This window comes from Ambystoma mexicanum, chromosome 6q (assembly GCF_040938575.1).
Source record: "Ambystoma mexicanum isolate Mex_15411 chromosome 6q, UKY_AmexF1_1, whole genome shotgun sequence".
NCBI lineage: Eukaryota > Metazoa > Chordata > Amphibia > Caudata > Ambystomatidae > Ambystoma > Ambystoma mexicanum.
In genome coordinates this window covers 1,646,250,583-1,646,270,929 of record NC_090937.1, presented here as the reverse complement: position 1 = coordinate 1,646,270,929, position 20,347 = coordinate 1,646,250,583, and the positions used below count along the sequence as shown (strand labels likewise).

Below are 20,347 nucleotides of genomic sequence, written 5' to 3'. Positions count from 1 at the left end.
CAGACAGGATGCTGTGAGAAACCTGAAGGTGTCTCCCTAGCTAGTCCCAGGGGAGCTGTCATCCAGGTGGACAGGAAACTCTGTTGCTATTGGATGTAGTTCCTGGGGGTGGACCAGTGGGAGAGGATCACCTGGATGGGTCCTCGGGGAGTGGAAGTGGGACACCGAAGGGTGAGACGCGTTATCCCCTTCCTTGTGACACCTTTTCCCCATCCTGCCAAGTAGGATATTTAGAAACTCTGTCCCCTTGCTCCCTTTCCAACACAAACACTTTATCACACTGTGAGCGACAACAGACCAAAACCGGGCCGTTTACCTGACATGTCAGGCAGAGTCAGGCAATTGATGACGACACACACCTGACCGCCATTTCCCTTTTGCATCGGGAGAAAAGGCGGAACACGAGAGCACACTCTGAGCAAGGCCGAATGCATGAGGAAGCAGTTATTACCCAGGACAGCAGTTCAAACAGAGGAGAAAGGCAGCAAGACCTGCCCTTGCCCTTTTCAACCCAGACCCATGAAGCCTCCGACAAAGGAACAAAAAGACCAGGATTCGCAGCTGGCAAATGGTGTGACGGATGTCAGCGGTACATGGAACCTTCCCGCCCTGATAGCCGCGGCAGGGAGATGTGGTTAACATTGTGGTACCGTGCTTGACTCCATCGGCAAGAGAAACGCCAAAGAATTCAGCACAGCCGGTGAGTCGGAAAAACCTGAAGGAGACCAGACTTTGTTAGACTCAAGGTTGCAGTGGCAATATTAAGAAGATTAATAAGACGGAGGTCTTTTGTTGTGAACTAACTTGATACCAGAGATATAGTGGTCCGGCGCCACGTGGGCACTCATTCAAAGGACTCTAGCTGGTACCCCTCTCCTGAACAAAGAGAATGTGAACTGAGGAAAATATTAACACTACGAATACCAAGAGGCCCTAGGGAAGGCAAGCGTGAGGTTTGAAGGTTGTCATACAAGGCTGAAGTCAAACCCCTTGTACAATCAAAAGTCCTTGACACGGTGCAGGAGGTTTTGACAATTGTGAAACTGTGAATCTGACCGAGGGAATTGAAACAGACGTTTGCGTCCGGCTGTAGGAGAGCGCTGTGCGAACCGTAATTTTGTGAACCCGCACTTTCCATAGGTCAACAGGGTGGCCCGGCGAGACATGATCGCCCTTCGGACATCTGTTCAAATTGCCAAAGTGCTTTGGGAGGTCTGAGCCCAGATGAAGGAGACCTAATCTGAACATTGTGCGATTGTTTAAAAAGACTTATGAATATTACAAATGAAGAGATGATTGAAAGGGGGTAGTGAACACGACCGAGGGACGTCAAGAGAAAAGCATAGAGAAGTGAATCCCACTCTGTGAAGAAGCAAAGTGAACTACATTGTGACAATAAGTATGAACCCGACTGAGGGATGTCCACAGTGAGTGGTTGGTTTGAGCCCGACTGAGGGAGGCTAATCATTCAGAGGATCGGAGCCTGGCTGAGGGGATTCAAGGGAGAAGGGTATGATATGGCATTAATAACGCGCCTAGACACAAGTGTTTCAAGGCTCAATCACCCGACGTGAAGATTAACGGAAGGAACTTTTTGTTGTTTTGGCATATCGGGCCCTCTGTAGCAAGAGACTGCATGAGAAAAGATTTGGGCAGAGAAGGCCCTGATATAGAGAAAGGAACTGGAAGCTTGTGCCAGTGACGCCCAGGTGTGTGCTGTGCTTAAGAGACCTGCCTTGTCACGTGCTTAAAAACATGGGTAAAATTCCGACTTATCATTTTGGGAGCACTTCTTTCTTTTCTGGTGAACATTCCCCCCACACTATTGTATTTAGTGGTAAGGACTGGCAATAGGTTTGTTAGTACAGGCTCTTTTATTTGGCAAGACCTCACAAGGACTGCCTTATTATTATTTGATGGTTGTAACTTGCTCCCATCTTAGATTTAGGTTTAGATCAGACGTTTATCTCGCCCATTTTTTACAGTTTGATAAACAACCTTGAACTGTGATCCCTTGTGTCTGTCTTACTTTGATACCATGCCTTCCATACACCGCTCGGTACCATTAAAACGAGAATACTTGCACGCATAGACTCTGATGCCTATTAAAATGGGCGAGTTTCCATTTTAGGTTGGGAATATTCCAGGTGCACTGCATCAGACATACACAGAAACACAAGTCTCCTTTGCCTGCTGCGATGAGCGGCCAGTACCTTTTATACAATAGTCTTTGCTTGTCCTTTGGCCTAACCGCTGTTCTGCAGGACGTGTTTGTCCGCTCCATTTCCTGTTTGATTTCCGCTTCTCTGCTCGATGCATCCTGTTGTCCTATCTTACCTTCCCACAGTTCATCCAGTGCTCGTAAGGATGAATCATAGCCTTGCTGTGTTTGGAAGCGGAGGCCTTTGCTTACTCTTCCAAGCTAATGGAATGATACATGGAGATGGATCCCAGAGAGAAGGAAGTTCTAGCTTGACGTTGTTTAGAAATTGATTCCTTGCATGGCCTGTTTACTAGAGAGCAACTATGATTGAAGATTAGGGCAAGTGTATTGGTCAATGGGTTGATCCTCACCTGTGTACAGTCCTTTCATTTGGACTTGTGGGCCCTCTATTTATTTTGATAGTCTGGAACAGAGCTGCCAACTTGTTATTCGCTCTTGTTGTTGCACTTTTTCAAGGCTAGTGATGATTTTCCGCCAAATTTGGGATGCTGCGGTTCCAAGCTTTATGTTGATGTGGTGTGTCAGCATGATAACGTAACCGCTCTGTGCGGTGTGTGACCAGTGTCTGTAATCGGTCTCTTAGCCACAGCTTAAGATTCATTGCCAGAAGTCCTGATGCCATGGAAACCTTTCCACTGCGATTCCAGCGCTCTTAAGATGGATCATAGTTTCCTGTGGACGGTCCCATCGGCTGATGTTGCACCGGTACTTGCATGTTTGCTTTCCTAGGTCAAGGACTTACTAATAGTAAGGCCTAATGGACCCGATGACCTTTGGCAGAGGATGTGTTGCTCTTTAACTGGCAGTTCTGAGTGTTCTTTCTGCTGTGACCTCTCTCACCAATGTTGCACATCTTCTGTAAACTGCCCACAGCATGAACGGAGGTCATGGGATGTTTGCCAGTTCCTGATGGTCCCATTGATCGCTGAACCCCAGCGTGCACACAAAGGGGACAGATGGCACATACAAGGTGGTACACAATTTATCATATTCATTAGTTTACACCACTGGACTCCTCTTCAAGTCCATAATAGGGTGCATAGGTAAGAACTAATTGTGCCCCGGCTTTTGTAATTTTTCAGCAGAGATTTTAGGGTGATCTTGTTTCCTCTTTAAATTAGCAACAGACCCTTGGCACTGCAGATGATGATATTGGCAACGTTGGTGTAATGAGTGTGCGGCAGTGGTGATTTATTTGTTGGGTCGGTAGGTGTTTATGGATGATTTGGTGCTGTTTATTTTTGTAATGTATTGTCTTAAAAACAGCCGAGTAGGATGGTTAAAACCCAACTGTCAGCTGGGCCTCTCCCGAGGGCTAATTAAAATGTGATCATTATAACTATACATGTTCTTCTCCCGGCCCTCCCTGGGAAATAGGACAAAGTTACTTGGTTTTTAGGATCCTGGCAGAAAAACACATTAATTCCCGCTCAACACCTCCTTCTTCCACCCCCATCCACCCAACACTACTGTTTCCAGGTTCTTACAAGATTTCACACGCAAGTTGCAAATTCATTAAAGAGTGGATTTGGTGTTTATACTCTGGTCAATCCAACAGTGCCTGCGAGGGGCCTGGCACTAACCGGCCATGACTGTGATTTAGAAACTCTGGCTAAGAGGTGGTCTTGAACATAAATTGCAGCTGGTGCTCATCCCGGCAGGGGGCAGCTTTGCCTTCTCTACCCCTCCTTCCCTTCCTCTAGCTCAAGTGGTTCGGGAATGGGCTTCCAACCTCGCCCCCATCGGCACTTGGGAGGAACGAGGGGGGCAGTGTTTGGGATCAGTGGATATTTTCTGGGTAGAGAGACCCCGGCAAAGACAAGGCAGTGCCGAATGGTGCGACCCTTTGTATTGAGGGGCTTCAATTGCCTATAGCCATTTAGGCCCTGTGCTGCTCCGATTCACGCTGAGCTGTGTTGAGTAGGGTTTATGGTCATTGCATCGAATTCCTTGCATCTAAATGCATTTGCATCAAATTTTTCCCATCTAAAAAATGTGCATCGACCCCCATTTTTTACCCTTTAAAATCCACCTGAACAAAAATTAACCCTTTACCCCCCTGCCCCCAAAACATGCATTCGATGCACATTTTTTTCGATGGAAAAAATTAATTTGATGGAATGGCATTAGATGCAATGACCAGATACCGTTGAGAAGCACGAGACGGGTGGCAGCCTTCCAAATCTTCAACGTTACTCCTCTTACCTCTGCTGCGTGCCTTTTCTCTGTCACTTTCACCACTGTTTGCTAACCCTGCTTTTCTTTTCCAGAGCAGCACGCAGTGGATGAGCTCCTCAGGGCCTACGTCCAGGGCGTGGACATTGATGGCCAGGTGCTGATCTACCTGGACATGGCTCAGGTAAGAGTTGTGTAGTCCACTACACATGCATACATGGGACCCTAGTGAACCACCAGTTGTGCTCCTCGTTTTGTAATCTTTGTGTTGTGTTTCTGTTGGGTGAGTCCTGATTCGGCTGGTTCTACATCATGATAGCAGTGTGACAGACTCTTGTGGCAGGAGATCTGTGTTCCGTTCATCCAGGTGCCAGTTGGCAATGTCATTAGTGGTGTATATTATGGCACATATTAGTAAACAAACTATCCCTATGGAAGAGGCAGGAATACTGCAACTAAAGTCTTAAAAACCTGCGCATAGCCTGCAAGCATGTGCAGGCCTTTGAGGTTTCGACCTGCGTACATACTCAAACATCACTGGGGGCGTAGAGGTATGTCACTGACCCAGACAGAGACGATTATCTTCATCAAGAAGGGCGGCTGGAGCCTCTGCAGCTTCTGCTCTTTCTTTAAGCACTCTGCTTCACACTTATTTAGAGAGAATGATTTCATGCTAGACCTCCATTCTTTCATGCCCCCCCTTCCCCAAAGCGTATTTGACCTGCGTTCAGCTTACACTAATAGCATGAACTCCCACATGTCCTATGTCAGGTGTTCCTCTTATGTGAGACCCTGCCTCTATTGCCAATGCCTTTTATATATCATCTACATATTGCTAATCCCACCTGTTCAAAGAAAAAGGGAATTTCCTTGTTTTTATAGTCCTTACCAACGGAGGTGATCGGTTTGGCCATGCATGACCACAGTTTCCTCAATGTCTACTCTTCAGCGCCTCTGAAACATCAGTTTAGCAAGTTAGTCTTCATGCTGATGCTGATGCTGATTTTCCGAAAAACTTCGACCTAAAATCTCAGTTTTACAGAGGTGAGTATTGTGCTTCTCCTTAAGCGTACAGGAGTAACGGGAAACCTTAAATTGGCAAAACCCTCAAACTGGCTCCAGGTGCCTCCTCCGCATCATCAGCCTGCTCCTCAAAGAAGGCACCAACGTCAAGTGGCTCAGAGGTATGTACCTCCATGATACCCAGGGCCTCCTTGGCTTCTCTAGAATAAGCCTGCAGATTCCAGCTTGGGAACAGAGCGCAACAGAAACAAATGATAAGACGCAGGTGAAGACGGTGGGGCAAGAGGATAAGAAACCTATGCCGTTCCAAGCAATCACATACACTTGTGCGCGAGACGGACTGGGTGTGGGCGCAGAAAAAGGCAACCTGATATTGGTCTATAATCTCTTGGGCTGCCTCTTGACGGGTTTAGAGGAGCAGTGTCCTGAAAAAAGCCTTTCCTTCTGCTCCACACCTCAACGTCACTCGGAACAAAGTAGACCTGAAAGTTAGTTTGCAAGCTTAAGATGAATACATTCTTTGTTCAGAATACAGGTACCTTGAGCCAACCATACCTTACGCTGAATTCAGAAAAGTGCTTCAGAGATTTGGACGATGTACCGTCTTGACAACATATGTAAAGACCATGGCATTAATCCTGGGATGACCTTTAAACCGTTTTGGGCAGAATAACATTTTAGGGTTTTGGTTCCTTAGTTTTCATGGACCACTAAATCTTTTAATGGCTTCCATGTTTTTTTAAACTTTACTTTTGTGGTTGGAGGGAATGTTTCCCTTTGTAGCCTATATGTGCTTTTTTAAGAGATGCATTTTGTTCCACTGTAGTTGTAGCCACATTTACTGTATTAGTAGCCTGCTGCCTTTGCTTGGTATCCATTGGGGTGCTGATAGGTTTATTTAAGCCTTGCTCCACCTATTCTGTTTTTGGCCATCCCTTTGTGCTGCCCACAAAGCGCAGCTGAAAGTGTTGTTGTGTTGGCTGCGTGATCCATAGTCCATGAAGACACCCTCTGTTGAGCGGTACACTGGCTTAGTCAGCAAGACCCCCCCGTGTGGTGATGCCTGCGTTTTTGGTGTGTTTTGGCTGCGCCTGATTAGTTAATTGCTGAAACTGTGTCTGGCTGGATTGCATTTTGGGGGCTGATCCTGGGTGAATGTGATATCGGCGAGGCACCCTTTGGATTCCACATTTCCATATGGTCTCCTAACCTGGAGACAGGTCAGCTTCCTGAATCGGCCATCTTGGCTGGACCCTGGCTCCATTGCTCTTGCACCCTCCTCCTTACCTGCTGGTGGATTTTCATTCAGGGCCCTACCTGTGCTTCTTGCCACCCTCTTGGCTGGTTGGACTGGCTGTCCTCTCTAGACAGTTGGTAACATCCTTTGGCCCAGGTGCCTTAAGGTATGGAGTCCTTCCCTGTGTTCCTGGTGTGTATGTTCTAGTGGCTTGTTGACGCTCTGTCCTGGGACATCTTAGGTTTGCTTGCAACCATTGCCTCTGGATGTGTCCTTACTGGCTGGCTGTAAGATCCTGCTCCCCCAAGCTGACCTGGAGCCTTTGCTGGGTTCTTCCGAGCACCTGCTGCTGTCTTCATTGCTCGGTCTTCTACCATGTGGGTTGTCTCTACACTGTCTTCTTTGTTGTGCCTTCTTCATCTGGATCCTTACTGGTTCGTGGGTTTGATACCTTTCTCTCTGAGCTCCCAACCCCTACTAGCCAGACCCAAACCAGAAACCCAAACTCATCTGTGCAGCCGCTGGGTCCTGATCCTGCAGTGGGTTTCATTCACAGAGGTCCGTAAGTAGTAGGGTCTTGGTATCCCGCCACCCCCCTCCATTCGTTTGTTTACCTTCATTATCTTGAGTGGGCCAAGGAATACCACTATGAATGAGCCTCATGAACACGGCAAGCAGATAAAACAAAGGTGCTGCAACTGGACAATTCTCAAATCCTCTCAAAGGAGAAGACATTGACACGACTAACAAATGCTTTCACAACTCCAAACTAGCATGCTGGACACAGACACTCATGTTAATGTTAAATGTTAAAGGTATTTGTACCGCGCACCGTCACCAACGGAATTGGTCCCCAGACGCTCAGGCGGATCTGTAAACGATAAAGGTGGGATGGGTAAGTAAGGTGAAGAAGGGATTAGGATAGTGAGAGAAGTGGTGTTCTGTTGGCAGCTTCATCTCAGTATATACCGGGTGCTGAGCTTTGGTGCGGGTATCGGATCGGAGTCAATCCGCGTGTGCTGCTGTTCCGGCTTATGTGTTGTTGCAGTGTTGTGAAGTGCGTGCGGCTTGTTGTGCGAGAGATGGTTGTGTGAGTTTTTGAGTGAGATAAGTATGCAGAGTTTGAGCTTATATTGGTTAGTGGGTTACTTGACCTTTACCATGCTAACATTCACAGTTCTGTCTGAGTGTGGCACTTGTTGGCCCTCACATTCCCATCTAGACGCGGCATAGGCCCATGTTTAGGACTCCATCCAGGTGTGGTCATGCCAACATTCCCACTTTTATCTGGATGCGGCGCAGGCTAGTGTTTAGAGATCCGTCCAGGTGTGGGCATGCTAACATTCACAACTCCATCAGAGCGCCACGCAGGCTGGTGTTCACAACTCCAGGTGTGGCACATGTTAGCATTCAGGTTTTTCTAGGCTCAGGCATGTTATCCTTCAATCGATCCTATCTAGATGCGACGCAGGCCAGCGTCTATCTAGATGCTTCTGCCGGTCTGGATATGTTTGTCCGGTACGTACGAGTGGGGGAGTCACTTGAGGCTTTCGTCTGGGTCTAGGTATGTGGTCAGTCTCTGCAGCCTTCCTTTGTGACTATTTTCCATGATGTTTTATGCTCTGTCGGGTGGTTGCTTCTTTGGTTGAGTGTTTGTCCAATTTGAGAGTGGTCGAGGTTGGAGTTATTTTCGTCATTGTTTTAATGTCTGGGCATTCCAGTGCGTCTCCGTTGTGGTTATGCTTTGAAGAGCCATGATTTGAGGAGTTTCCTGAATGCTAGGTGGTTTGTTCTATTCCGTATATTCTTAGATAGGTCATTCCAGGTTTTGGGTGCCTGGTGAGAGAAAGACGATCCTCCAAGTTTTTTCCTGCTGTAGGGTTTTGGTTCCAGGCGTATGTCGGTGTTTGATCTTAGTGTTCTTGTCGGTTGGTGTAGGCGTAGTTTGTCGCTTAGGAATTCTGCGCCTTGTTTGTGTATTGCTCTGTGCGTGATGCACATGGCCTTGAACTTTATTCGTTGTTTCAGTGGTAGCCAGTGTAGTATTTTTAGCGCGGGTGTGATGTGTTCCCTTCTGGGTAGCTTGAGGAGGAGTCTGGCTGCTGAATTTTGTATGCATTGCAGTTTTTTTAGAAGTCGTTCGGGTATGCCCAGGTATAGGCTATTGGCATAGCAAGAAACACACGGCACACTGGATTACAAAATGGCAGATAGGCCTTATGACTCCTGGCCCAATCAAATGTGCCAAATCACACCCGTGTGCCGGTTGGACTCGTAACCAATCCCAGCCCTGGCCCCATCAGCAGTCCCGGGTGCAAACCATTGGCCCTGAAAATGGCAAAAGTTCAGCAATACAAACAGGTCCCAAAGAAACCCCTGCTACAAGCAAGTGATTTGTACCTGCTGTGGGACACCAAGGCACTGTGGTGAATAAATTGCCAGCAACCCCCATTCCCTGTGTCCTTTGACCCTCCTTAAGCCAATATACCTTGACTGTCATGGCTCGTAACAACCTAAAATCAAGAACCTGGCCAGCCCATGCTACCTAGTCCCCTAGTAGACCAGAGTTCTGCTTGCGGACTAAGTCATGGGGTAAGGTCTTAAGAATGTAGGATTGGAGGAAGCCTATGCTGCCTGGTGCTTTTTGGCACATGGGCTTAGAATTGGGTTCATGCACAGGTGTTTCACCTTAGTCTAAGGGGTTCATAATTAGGCTCACGTTTTGTAGACTTCCTTAGTTTTAAGGATGTAGACCTGTGCTTAGGCCTTTTGATTGAAGCTCTGGTTTATGTGTTTGACTTATGGTCGGGTTGTCCTGTGCAGTTCCCCTTTATGCTAGAAAGCCCCTTTGACTGTGGAACCTGGTGTTAGGCTCCCTCGGATGCATGGCAGATCTATGCAATGTGTGTGTGGCAATACATTGGGTATTTATCTAGCATGTCAGCACATCACATGTTTGTTTTGCTCACATATGTCAACCAGTCTGGTTCAGGAAGGAGGTCCCTACAATGTTTTAGCAATTGTCTGATCACTTACACTCACGAGGACAATGGTAATGATAGTGAATTACTCACCTGTCCAGTCTCTCTTGCGTTAGATCCGGGATAGGTAACCTGCATCTCTCCCGATGTTTTGAAATAAGGCTCCCATGATCTCTTGCCATTGACTCAGTTGTCAAGTGCTGATGGGAGATTTAGTGCAAAACAGCTGAAGAGCCGACACTTACAGAGCCCTTGGGATACTTGGCAGCCTCATGAACCCGCAGGACCTACAAGCCAAAGTCAATGGGCAAAAGTCTTGGATAGGATGAAGCACGTCTGGTAAGTAAATGGAAAAGTCTTTGCCTAAATTCTTAGGAGTCTTTGATGAAAGGAATCAAATGTAGGGCCACAAGCTGGTTAGACTTGTCAAGCACTTTTACAGTAAGAGGTAAGTTCTCTTAGACTTGTTTTACAGTACCTTGGTAAAGAAGAAAAGATGCAGCTGATGACTTCTGTTCCTGTGCAGCTCTACAGATCTCACTGTTCCTGGGCCTCAGTCGTGGGGACAAGAGGGAGGCCGTCGGGGGACTCCTGCAATACACTGGGACTGTCAAAACCTGCAACTGACAATCTTCACTTTCAGTGGCTGTTTCAGCTACCGCAAATAGCAACAATGTGGTTCCTGGCTATCAAGTTGGACTGTCCTTGCTTCTCGGGTCCCGCACTCTGCTGAGGGGGCTCGGGCTTGGTGGGAGTCCGGAGGATCTTCCAAAAGCTTTAGGCCAGACTAAAAGCAATGCACACAATCTGGTGTTCCTCTCTCAGGCTATACGTTTTCCTGAATCAACTCTGAGAAAATTCAACCAGCTCCGAAATGGATGTCCAGGTGGCTTACTTTGGAGTTGATTGGTCCCACCAACTCAAAGGGAGAAGTCGTCCTTGTAGGGGCTTCTCTGTCGATGCAAACTTGGTGTTTTGGCACTGCAGCCGGCCTTCACCGGGCAAACCAAGGGTCCAGGAGTTGCAGTAGGTGTCCTCTTCAAGCTCTTCTTCGGTTCCTTCGTCCAGTGGTCGACTCTGCCTTCCAAGCCAAAAGACTCGCCTTTTATTCAGTTCTCGCCCATTTATTCCAGCCTAGCTGTCACTCACCTAGCAGGGTGGCTGTCCTTGCCGGACAGTCAGCCAGCCAATAACCACAGAGTTCATTTGGGTCTCCCAGGAGACTAAGCACAGGGAGTTTCGGGCATCTCCCTCGCTTCCGGCCTACCCCAGACACTCTGGGGCCAGAGGCGGGCTTCACTCCTGAATCCCGCCAAAGGCGAAATGAACAAAGAAACCAAACCTGGTTTGGCGCGCAGAGAAAATCTCTAGAAGGACCTTTCCACAAAGACATGGCAAAAAAGAATACCGGGGACCATTTTGTTAAAGATGGCTCTCGCCATTTTGAAAAAGATGGCTCCCATGGTTGCTTTACCGGAGCCGCGAACGCAGCCCACAGTAAATGCAGAAAACCATGGTAGTACAAACAAAACCACTGCCACCAGCCATTCTGTGAGGAAAGGGTGACATAAAACATGTTACATGAACATCTAGACACAGGGGATACTAAGTAACCCCTCCAGCACTCTATTGTAAGATAGTGTGTGCTGGGTCTAGAAAGTTACAATGCTAAGGAAAGTCAATTTCACTTTACTGCTCTGGGAAACAGTAGTTTATCCCAGAGAAGGTATTTAAACCTTGGGAAGTCTGAAATACTTCACTGTGTCACTGCACTGAAGGTGTTGTATGACACAATGTAAAAGATGATGCCTATGGAGTTTGTCAGACTCCATAACCAAAAGAAACACAGAGGTAAAATTCACATTAAAATACACTAGAGAGTGGGAAAAAGCATGTCACTCTCCAGGTTACAAAAAAATCAAGTCCTCAAAATCCAGCAAAGTTGCGGGGGTTCTCTAAGGTGGAGGGAATTAGTACATTTTTGAGAATTCGCCCTAACAGGATCAACATTATTTTATCGCCGTTCAATTTTTTTTTCTTTCTTTCGCCATCCCCCACCCTTTCTGAAAGACTTGTTTTCAATTTGAGAGGAAACACCAACTGCATGTCATTCGCGTAGGTATAGAAATGCACCCCATGGTGACCAAATAAGATCAGTCAGCCGACAAAGCTATGGATTAAAAAGCGGGGAGAGAGAGAAACCCTGTGTAACCCCGCAGGAGAGTATGGTAGGCGCAGAGCCACAGGGGCATACAGACACAGATTGCTCATGACTAGACAAAAGGAAGGAAGCCAAGCAAAGGGGGTTCCAGAAATGTCAACCAGCTCCATGTGTTGCAGACGAATTAGATGGCCAACCATATCCAAGGGCGCAGAGAGGTCTAGGAGAATCAAGACCTCGACCTCTCCGGGTTCTAGAAGCAGGGAGACCATAGCCAATTTGATGCCCATATTGGGGCAAAACCAAACTGAAAGGAGTTCTGAGGTTTGTTGATTTCCAGAAACTATCAGACCTGTGGTGTATTAATCGACTCCATAAGTTTCATCAGTACTTGCAAAAGCAAGATAGGGTGTTAATTAGCTGACACTGATAGATCTAGATGCAGCTTCTTCACAAAGGGAGTAACCAGTGCATGTTTCAGTGGACCACACCACATGAAAAAGGATGCTGATGGGCAGCCAAAAACACGGTAATCCCTTGAGGATATGGAGGGGAATGGGATCAATGGGCGAAGCCGACTTCAGTTTGTGGAAAGCAGCCATCACCCCTATCGCCAGTAACTGGTTCCAGTTTCACAGGTTCCGGGGATATAACCCCGGTGGGCAGTTCCCCCCCCCCCCCCTTGGGAGGGGCTTAGAACCATTCTGATCATCAATGGTAATGAATTGTCGGTTATCTGAGAAAAAAGCTCTAATGGCATCACCTTGAATCTGGGACCCATGGAGAAGGTGTCCTGGTGGGGGTGGGGCAGATAGCTCCTTTGCAAACCTAAAAAGCTCTATTGAGAAGCAGGCTCCCATGGACATACGATTAGCAGCGAAGGCAGACTTTGCTACTTTGATCAGCCCATGGTACAAGGGCATTGCCTGTCCATAAGATAATTTAGCTTCTGGTTCCTATCCGCTGCTCCATTGTCATTCCGCCCAGCGGCATGCTCAGTTAGAGGCCAGGCGATTCAAGTTAAACCAGGGGGCTGAGGATTTTGTGCAACAGTCACATCTCCACTGACACCAAACCTTTAGCTACTTCAGTCATGTCCTTGATCAGAGAAGTACATGGGTTCTGTCCTTCAGTCACAATAAACTTGCTTGTGCTGGGCAGCTGACCCTCTGCAGGAAGATGAACACTCCCCCAGTAACGCATAGCAGTTGGTATTTTAAGAGTGGGCCCAGGGGGTGGGGGGGGGTTAGAAAAGAAATCATAAATGGCAGGAGAAAGTGGTCTGTTCAAACCACTGGGATGGGGCAAAGGTAGTTATTCAATCTTTGCATAAAATAAATCCAGCACATTGCCTAGGCTGTGCGCAGAAAGGTGATTGCGGGCCATCAATGTGGCAAAGAAGCTACGAGGAAGACCCACAGAATGGACAGAGATCTGAGCAAAGGGCCTACACACGAAGTACCTGCAGAAGTAGCATAAAAAGGCGTAAAATTTAGATAGAACTGGTGCCAGAAAGCATCAAGTGAAACTCATTTATGGCTGTCTGGTTCCATGAACCTGAAGAAGCGTGTGCTCTGCTTTTATAATGTTCTTGTTTTTTGTATAAGATACTTACATTTTTATTGTGTGCTGTCCTCCATTGTATCCTCTTTTTTTCATGTAAACGTCTCATGCAAAAGGCCTACAAGCCACAAGCAATAGAAATCTATCTTAAGCAAATAAGGCCATGGTACCGCAGTAAGATAGAAATTGTTCAAAGTACGACCGTTCATCACATCTTTTCGTTTTTTTTCAGGGAGAGATCAGAACATCGCCTTTTAAATAATTAAGTGCCGCTTTTATGCTACAAGATGGTTTCTTAAATTTGGCAGCCAGATCTACATCATCAGTGTGTCTTGAGCTGCGTGTTCTAGTAGCAGCCCTCTGGCTAATATGACGAATGAAGAGAGCATATGAAATGTTGGTCAGATTGTGCTTCTGTGTGATGAGTCTTTTAAATAGCATTTGTTGTAGTATCCGACTCTGGATAAGAGCACTGCTGTGTCAGTACCGTGAAACAAAGTCCTACACTGTTGTGCTGTCACTGTTTTTTCTGTCTTAAACTCAAATCTACTCAATGTTTGTATGTGCCGCCACAGAGATCCCTAGATCATCTGGGTCTGGATACACCATCTGCCCTGTTTTCTGTATGCAAGTAGCCCTGCCTAGATGGCGGAGTGGGATTCAGTGGTTGGCAGTAGGCTTTTCCCAATTGCACTGTAATTGTAGGTGTATTTAACCTGGACCCAAGTGCAGAGTCCTGCAGGGCACATCAGTCTTGCTGTCAAACCGCTGCTTTCAGAAATGCCAGATAGGGCTGGCCATAGCTAGTTTGTGAAAGGTGTCTGTATTCATAGTCTGACTCTGGAGGATCGCTCGGGTCAACGCCACTAGCCTTGGAAGCAAGACGAGGCGGAGCAACACAAATTCAATCCCCGGGTCGTTGCTTAGAAACCTCTGGGTATTAAGCGCGTTATAAATAACCAATTCTATATAGTTAAGCCATGCCTGAAGTGTGCCCGCTAAGACGCCAGCAAGGTTTGAAGATGGTAGACTGCAATGCTTGGCTGGCCACCACAATATTTGAATTGGGTGAATACATGCAGCCATTTGTTTTCTCACAGCCCCAGTTTAACGTAACATTGTAGAGTCTACTGTAGGCGCGTGTAGAACTCTGGAACATCTCAGGACATAAAGGAAGATATTGACCAGAAGATTGGACATTTAGACGCCCCTCTGAAACCAGCCACCTTGCAAGAACCCTCCCGATGGCAAAGCTCTGTACGGTAACTGCTGTACTTGTACATTGATGAGAATAAGGATGGTCAATACCTCCTTTGATTTTGCAGGACCCACCATTCAGCAAACCTTAACCCCTCTACCTTCAAGAAGCCTCGTAGGCTCGTTACATGTGCAGTCCATGTGTCAGATGTTGAACCAGTACACTGTAAACTCAGGCATGCACCTATGTAGGACTGTTACTAAATCGTACTCTCAGCCAACCTACCTTCACTCTGAGTAGGTTTCTCCTTCCCCAGAGTGCCATTTCTAGAGTTCTCCTGCCAACTATCATCCCAGTTGAACCTCACTAGTCTATATTGTTTTCTAGTTCATGCACTTACTCTTCAATGGTCCCATTGATTTCCATCTGCTCAAAGACCCACCTGCAGCGTTCCCGGATACCACTGTAACACCACTCCTGCAGCCTCTGATTTATACTGGTATCTGATCCCTCTGGTGATGAACACACAAAGATTGCAAACCACGTTTGCCAGTCCTTGCATTGGACTTCTCAAGCTTTGGGAACTCTGTTGCTTGCAACTCTTCTGGAGAAGTTATGCAGTTTTGATCCCCATTCACACCCCTCATTCCTGCACTGCAGTTTAGGACCGTATCCCGTTGAGCAAATCCAGCCTCTGTGCAACTTCTCTTGTTTATTCTAAAAGAGATCTTTGATGTAATTGAGTAGGATTGGTCTAGCAGCCCCCTTCATGCACCCACTCTGAGCAGTGACTTTTGTAAGGAAGGCATGGTATCAAACAGTGAAGACTGACACAAATGGTCAGTTCAAGCATGTTTATTGAACTTTTCTACAGGGTTAGAAAAACGCCTGCCTAATCCGAATTCTAAATATGGGAGCAAGCATCGACCATCAAATAATAATGCAGTCCTAGTAGAGTCTTGTAAAAATAAAAGGGCCTATACTAATAAACCTATTGCCAATCCTTACTTGTAAATAGAAATGGTGTGGGAAACAATGTTACGCAAAAAAGAAAAGTGTTCAAGAAATTATATGTCAGGATGAGGTAGCCGTTGGCTTCCCTTCCCCACTTTTTCAGCACGGGACAAGGCGGTACACACGAGCTTAGCACAAACTCTGGCTTCTCTAGCACGAGGATGCAGTGCAAAACCTCAGTATCAGGACCGTCTGTGTCAAAGTCTCTTATTACAGAGGGCCTGATGCGACAAACAAACATTAACATTCCTTTCTTCTCAGGATTTCCACATGTACAATTTCTTGGGTGATTCACTGTTCACCCCGTGTCCTCCTCCTTCGGGCTCAGACCCACTTTAACACAATGTTCGCAATTGGCCTCCCTTGATAGGACTCGGACAACTTTATGTAATTTTCCAATCTTTCCTTTCTGTATCAAAAATCAAAGACTTTCGACTGTGCGCAGGGTTTTGCTTGACCCTTCGCAGGACCAGTTCGATTCACAAACTTTCTCCTTACAGTTCTCTAACTTTCACTTCTGCCACTTCCCGGCTGGATACCTTACAGAGACCTTCGATTAGGCACGCACACACTGTCGGACCACTCTGTCAACGGCATTGTATCTTTCCTTTCAAAGTTCAAGCATCCATCAGCAATTTAAGTTTACTTGCGCCTTTCATCACACGCGTTTTAACAATGTTCGTTTCAGTGCTTATTATATAATATTGCTGCTTGCAACCTTTTCTTCAACACAGGCCGGTCTGGTATCGGTCTCTCCAACTCACTGTGTTGATCTCTTTGGTGTTTTTTTCTTGGAGCCAAGGACGGTACCACAGCGGCTGCTACTTCTCTCTGACTCTTTTAGTCATGTAGGAGGAGCGCGGGTTCCTCCGACACACAATGCAGGATTCTTCAGACAGGTTTCCTGGCCTTAAGCTGTCTGATCTTGAGGTCTTGTGAAAGTAACGGTTTCTTGCCGGAAAGGTCAAGGGAATTTCCCTCTTTGCAAACCCCTCGTAGTCCACCGTCTTCCGTCCCTCGTTCAGCTGCCATCTCGAAACTGCTGTTTCCTTGTGTGCTTTGCCTCGCTCAGAGTGTTTTCATGCTCCTCCTTTTATCCGTGTGGGGAAGTTCAATGGAAGTCAGGTGTGTGTGTGATGGTCAGTAATTGCCTGACCTTGCCTGACCATTGTATTGGGACACGTCAGTATATACTCCTCAGGTTTTAGTCTGTTTTTTCCCCAGAGTAGGCTGTCTGTGTTAAAGTGTTCGTGTAGGAAAGGGGGGTGTAGAGTCCCTATGTATCCTACCTGGTAGGATGCGGTAAAGGTGTTACAGAAAAGTGGATAATGCATCTCACCATCTGGTGTCCCACTCCCCGAAGACTTCTCACCCAGGCGATTACTCCCTTCCCACCCACCGCACTGGTCCACGCCCATCCAAAAGCGATGACTGTGTCCTGGCCATCTGGATAACAAATCCCTGTGAGAAGACACCTTCTGGTTTCACACTTTTTTGACTGCTACAAACCCTGGTGAACCTGAATCCACCTGGACACTCCCGATTTACCCTAACACCAATGACTCTTCTCTAGTGAATGCCCCAACTAAGAAATTGTGGCCTGCTACGTGTTACCTTTCCCTTAACTGAGCATACACAATTAACTACATGTACATTATGCTAGGTATTCACTGTGTGTGGATGTTCGTTTGTTCAAAGTATTAATGTGTTACACTGTATTATTTTCCACTGTGCTCTCACTCTGAGATCCTGGCCTTGATTGATCGATCACCGCTAGCCGAGGATTAAGGCGGGGGAAACTCCTATCCTACGATATCACGAGTTTGGCAATTAACGCTAGCCTTGGCTTTTTATTGATCCATAACATTTTGTTTGGTAACATGACACTTCTAGTTTGTGTGAATGGGTAGAAGGAATAGGAAAGAAATGGAATCTCTCTAGCATGCCACTGTTGTCCCCCAGTCCGTACTCTAGAAGCAAAACATTGCATTGCTGCATGGGGTGATTTTAGGTTGATGCAATTAATCGTGCAGTGCAATTTCATTGACTGTTTCTAGGTTCCAGCAACACATTGGTTTTGGACTGGCAAGTTGGTACAAAATCATAGGAGATTTCTCTGCCAGTCTTGTTACTGATCTATTGTGTAGCTGGATTCTGGTAGCAGAGCCTGGAGTGTCGAAACTCATCCTTACAGGAAGTAGAAGTAATTGGAGGAGTCCACTTGTGCTTAGATAGTAGTCTTTGGCATGAGAAAGTAACAGTCATAGAGGGAAGCTAGCGAACAGTGCCTCCTGTATGTACCTTGAGCACTCAGCCCAGGGGTGGTGATGTTGTGCACTAGTGTTGCGTGCGGCGCAGGCTGTGATAAGATAACCCGGCTGATGCATGACCCGATTTGTCTCTTCCAGTTCCATAATGCCAAGCAGCTGGCGGACTGGTGCCTGCACTACATCTGCACCAACTACAACAGTGTCTGTCGGAAGTTCCCTCGAGAGATGAAGTACATGACGCCAGGTAACTGGGCACCCAGGGATGGAGAGAACTTAGGTGGCAGTATGAGTGCTTTTCTTTTGTTGTTTGTGAGTTGTCATGCCATAGATATGCATAAATGATGGTCGTTAGAAATGCTTAAAGCCCCAAACAACGCTGAGCACTGCTGACAATGCCAAAACATACCTGGAGTTGCTCCTGGTGCCAGCATTTCAGGCCGGGCTGCCCCTTGTTTGGTGCGGCTAAGATTAATTTGCAAATTTATTTTTCTGGCTCCTGTAATGGCCCAAATACTTAACAGTAATTATATTCACTCTAAGTCCAGGTGTCTTAGTCACAGCCCTTGACATCCTAGAGCAAGGACTTCCAGGAAGGTGGACAAGGGGGTAATTCCCAGTTACTTACCAGTAATCTTCATTGCTTCAAATCCAGATGTCCTAGTCACAACCCTTGACGTCATAGAGCAAGGACTTCGAGGAAGGTGGACAAGGAGGTAATTCGCAATTACTTACCAGTAATCTTCATTACTTCAAATCGGGGTATCCTAGTCACAGCCCTTGACATCATAGAGCAAGGACTTCCAGGAAGGTGGCCAAGGCAGTAATTCCCAGTTACTTAACAGTAATCTTCATTACTTCAAATCCAGGTGTCCTAGTCACAGCCTTGACGTCATAGAGCAAGGACTTTGAGGAAGGTGGACAAGGGGGTAATTCCCAATTACTTACAGTAATCCTCATTACTCCAAATCCGGGTGTCCTAGTCACAGCCCTTGACATCATAGACCAACGACTTCCAGGAAGGTGGACAAGGGGGAAATTCCCAATTACTTACCAGTAATCTTCATTACTCCAAATCCAGGTGTCCTAGTCACAGTCCTTGACATCATAGAGCAAGGACTTCGAGGAAGGGCGACAAGGCGGTAATTCCCAGTTACTTACCAGTAATCTTCATTACTTCGAATCCAGGTGCCCTACTCACAGCCCTTGATATCATAGAGCAAGGACTTCCAGGAAGGTGGACAAGGAGGTAATTCCCAATTACTTACCAGTAATCTTCATTACTCCAAATCCAGGTGGCCTAGTCGCAGCCGTTGACATAGAGCAAGGACTCTGACGAGGAAGGTGGCTGAGGTAATGGCCTAAGTATGCACCTGTATGTACACTTCATTATTGCAAGATTTTCATACTCGTGATCCTTACTCTATAGCATCAACTGTGACAAGGAAGACAGACGAGATGGTAATGGAACACACATGCTAACCGATATGGAGCTGAAAAATGTGAAAGCAATCGCACCTCAAAAAGAGCAGCTGAGTCCATACTATGTCCTCTCTGCACTTAACAAGCAATCCAAGAGAAATTGATTATCCGTCTAGTCATTTATCGGCTTCAGAATGTTGTCAAATGGCTCCCTCTCAAAACATGAAATGGTTGAAACCTCTGCCTTTTCTGTGGAATGTATAGTAAGGATTGTATAAGGACCATCTTCACAGCTGTAGCGCTGTGGAGGAAGCCCATGTCTACATAGAAACAAATGTCAGTGAAGAATTACGTTGGCAATATTTGCATTCTAAAAGTAAGGGAATATGTTGCAGCGGCTGCTTGAGTGTGAAGTTACCATGCTCTGCACAATAGAGCGGAATGGTACATGGATTGCTGGATGGCAGTGGAGAGCAACCTGTGGCTCTGCGGATGTTTTAGCCTACAGCTCCCATGAGCTCTAGCCAGCATGTATGGTGATGAAGAGGGGAGTGAGTGGGCTGACATGTGCCCCGGTTCCTGTCATCTGTGCCACCATTTTGTGGCATTCCATAATCAGTCCAATTCACACTTCTGCCCGAGAAAATCCCACACATCATGGGTTATATTAAAGGAGATTAGGAGCCATGATGAGAGCCCTACTGGAGCTCAGCCATAAACCAGACCCATAAAATGTAAGAGAGGCTGGAAAAACATCCATCTCGCATCCTGCCTTCATGTCAAGTACTAAGTTGGAAAATAAAGGCTTGGCAGACCAAATGATTGCATCAAAACATTAGATAGTGGCTGGAAGGTGTAGAATTAATCCTAACCTCTGGCATTGCTTTTGGCAACCCTCCAGACCATCGTTCTTCACCTGCCAAGCCATTACGAAAGGGGAAAGACCATATGCAATCAGTCTTGATCCCACCCCCAAAAGGGGCAATCCAACCCGAACTGCTTGGTCACATCCCTTCTGCATGAGACCACGAGCATCTCCAGACTAAATGATTGCAGCATTAACATTTGGAAAGTGTGCCAGA

At 46.6% G+C, this 20,347-nt stretch overlaps 1 protein-coding gene across 1 annotated transcript in view; it reads left to right on the top strand.

Annotated features, from left to right (window-relative positions):
* LOC138516970 (rho-related BTB domain-containing protein 2-like) overlaps nucleotides 1-20,347 on the top strand; it is a 601,113-nt gene that overhangs the window by 548,905 nt on the left and 31,861 nt on the right. The window contains exons 8-9 of the mRNA XM_069632455.1: nucleotides 4,495-4,583; nucleotides 17,985-18,090. Coding sequence (XP_069488556.1) covers nucleotides 4,495-4,583; nucleotides 17,985-18,090 — 195 coding nt within the window. The remainder of the gene's footprint in view (nucleotides 1-4,494; nucleotides 4,584-17,984; nucleotides 18,091-20,347) is intronic.